At 30.7% G+C, this 3518-nt stretch overlaps 1 protein-coding gene across 1 annotated transcript; it reads left to right on the top strand.

The window, feature by feature from the left end:
• Window positions 1-3145, top strand: LOC113807126 (epidermal retinol dehydrogenase 2; the record flags this gene model as incomplete). The annotated part of the gene is given in 1 exon segment (XM_070120097.1): window positions 1-3145. A coding segment is annotated over 1 exon segment (106 nt), but the record flags the coding sequence as incomplete, so codon positions are not given.
• Window positions 3146-3518: the final 373 nt, after the last annotated feature.

Below are 3518 nucleotides of genomic sequence, written 5' to 3'. Positions count from 1 at the left end.
CATTTCCATGGATGGGTTCCAGGGTCGCAGTAAGGACTTGCAGCAGCAGCTCAAGATGACCAATGGACCAGAGAAGCAGAAGCCACAAGGAACCCCAGAGGTGTAAAAGTGTACCATGTTGATGAGGACTTTATATTGCAATCTTTCCCTGTAGGATGTTAGTAATGATATGTATAGGTTTTTCTTTTTTACTTTTGGAAACAAAATGAATAAATAAATAAGTAGGAAGTAATTTAAGCTGTATCAGCTCTTATACAGATTACCTCAAACATGTTCATAATATCTAGGCTTAGTTGTTTTGACAGACATAAAAGAAGATTCATATCTCATTAAAAAAAATGTAGATACCTTTTAATAGAAATATAAGAGGAGATGGAAATATTATTTGTCTTCAAAGTCTTATTTTTTCGTACTGAAAGGACTGGTTTTTGCTTAGCTCATGTCCAGTGAGGATTGGTAGATTTTTTTCTGAGGTATCATGTAAACACTTAATTTTTTTCCATTTTGAATCTGGTGTCCAATTAGGTGTTTGTTATCTACCTTGGATTATGATGATTGTTATGCAAGAAGTATCTTAATGCTATTTCAGAAATATAAGTAGTGATTCTTTTCTTGGAATAATTGTAATGTATTCTTCTTTACATTAAACATGGATAGTAAATAAGCATGCAGCTACTACAGATATCACTGAATATAAAAATCAAGTGCAGGTTATAGATAACTTTCTTTATTTACTTTGTTATTGTTTTTTTCCATTTTGAATCTGGTGTCCAACTAGGTGTTTGTTATCTACCTTGGATTATGATGATTGTTATGCAAGAAGTATCTTAATGCTATTTCAGAAATATAAGTAGTGATTCTTTTCTTGGAATTATTGCAATGTGTTCTTCTTTACATTAAACATGAATAGTAAATAAGCATGCAGCTACTACAGATATCACTGAATATAAAAATCAAGTGCAGGGTATAGATAACTTTCTTTATTTACTTTGCTATTGTTTCTTATCAGGCTTCTTGTTGCAGAAAACAAAAGTACTATGGAACAATACAACTCAGTCTTACTCAGTGTAATATGCATAATCTTATTGTTATCAGTTTTGGAAAATCGTGAATTTCAGGAATTCATGTTTTAAATTTTGTAATATAGATCTATATTACATCAGCTGTTACAAATGAATATTTTTTTATCATCAGGTTAGCTATATTTGAAAAAATATATTGAAAATAATGTGAGAAGAGTTGTATTTTTTTCATCTGTTTTTCCATATCACTCCCTTACATTTAAATATTGCAACTAATAATAGCAGTAATACTGATCACAATGACAATAAAAGTAATAATTATTTCCACTATATGCCAAATACAAAGTGTATAAAAGTAATGTAAGTTACAAGTGTTTGAAGAATGCATGATATTGAAAACAAAATATAAGTTTGAAACTTAAAACAAAAAAGAAACAGACAAATGTATAGAAAAAACAAGGTAAAAGAAAAGGAAGACAAATAACATACATAAAGCACTTTATGAAGCAAACTACAGTAAAAAAAAATATGGAACCAGCATCTAATTGGTTATTAAATTGACGGAATGGTTATCTTCATTAGTTTGAATAGCAGTTGCCTCTTTCCATGAATGAATCTTACATTTGAGTTGCACTTTTCAATGGTGCTAATTCTAACACCTACATATACTACTTTATGATACACAGAGTATTTATTGCTGTCTTTATAAGTACCCCATAATGGAGTTCAGTAAAAAAACAAAGGGCTTTATATGTCAGACAGTTAATTTTATTGAAGGAAATAAAATTAAATTGTCTAGTGGAAGTATTTCTTCCCAAGTCCCCTTGTTTCTTTCCTTATGTCATTTGTATCAGTGAGCATTTTGTTGCCTTCACAAAAATCTGCTATCGCGCAAAATGTGATGAAATAGTATTTGGTGGCCCTCTAAGTTATATGGTGCTTGCTAGAAATGTCCTGGCACATCACTGAAATGGTCTTTTGTCTGTAGTTAATTTGACCTTCATGAATTGTAAACAAGTAAAACCATTTGACATAGAAGCATACAGAACTGCATCCAACATGAAGTATTTGCTCAGAATAAAGTGCCAAAGTACAAAGGAATGCCACTTTAGCAATTGAATGAATAAGAAACCAAGACCTTACATGACCTGAGTTTTTTTCTATTAATAAATAATAGCACAATAAATAACTTTGCCTTAGAAAATTACAGAACTATGAATAAAGCATGCTTCAAGTCAAGCAGTGTTTCGAGTTCTTAGCGTTTTTTATTGCTACAAGAAAAAAATCATATAACCTAAAATATCTGAATCTGTCACATTATGTAAGTGCTTATAACATCATAAGCCAATCTGATGATAGGATGACCTCATTAAAGATATATGACTTTGAGTAACAACAGCAATTTAGAGATATATGTATATGTATGTATTAAAGGTAATATTTCTTGTAAAGATCATGCCAAAAGTGTCATTGGCATTGAAGAGAATATCTAAGTCTTCCATTTTCAGTGTAGATTGTCCTAATATTTATTTTTAAGAACCTCTTGACATCTTTTTTATATATAAAATGGGGAAAGAAAGTCGCATTTTTAGATTATCAATATGTGTGTATTTACTGTTTATTATTGCTATTATTATAGGTATTATATCCTTTATTCGAATCAAAGGAAAGGTTATTAATGTGGAAATCTAGCAAAATAAATTTTTGTTATGTAAATTGTGCTTAAAGTTAATTTCTAAAAAAAATCTTTGTGGGTATTTTATACAGTAGTCAATGACATACCTGCAACGGAGTTTATTTTACATCAACAAAATCCTCTCTTCCGTTTTATCTGTTACCTCACTGTCTCATCCTCTGTTTCTTTCTGTCATAAGAGTGTTTTTACTGAATTTTACTGTGCATTATTCTCTATATGATTTGTGTGGTACTCTGCATTATTCTATATGTAATATGTAGCAAAATATCAAAATGTAATATTTTTGCCTTTGTACAATATTTGTCTCTATAGTGTGTAGCTTTTACCAAAATGTTACATTCAGTATTTCAAGCACATTAAAAAATATATATATTACAGGACTGTGCTGTAAGAGTTATGTGTGCAAAATAAAAGAAGTATATTTGAATTCTGTTTTGTTATTTCCATTTATAACAAAACTTTTCTTGATAGGCTCCTCCTCCTGTTGCCTCTCTTTCCCTCAATATAGAAACACAGCTGCTCCTGGTATTGTTGCAGACAGGAATCACAGGAGTTTGTGTACCCCCTATGGTAAAATAACCCACGAAATGGCTAGTTGGCAACACCTTGACAGTAGTGGTAGTTGTAGTAAACAAACGTTTAATCAATAATGTTGTTTTGCATGTAACATAAGACTGGTGGAGATGTTTCGAGCTGCATCCACATCATGACGCAGTCCTTAACCGACTCGAAAATATACTCCTCAGAGGTAAAAGTAAAGAGAAAAATATTATGATGTGTATTTATTACTCAGCTGTTAC

This window comes from Penaeus vannamei, unplaced genomic scaffold (genome assembly GCF_042767895.1).
Source record: "Penaeus vannamei isolate JL-2024 unplaced genomic scaffold, ASM4276789v1 unanchor2712, whole genome shotgun sequence".
Lineage (NCBI taxonomy): Eukaryota > Metazoa > Arthropoda > Malacostraca > Decapoda > Penaeidae > Penaeus > Penaeus vannamei.
This window is presented reverse-complemented; position numbering and strand designations above follow the sequence as displayed.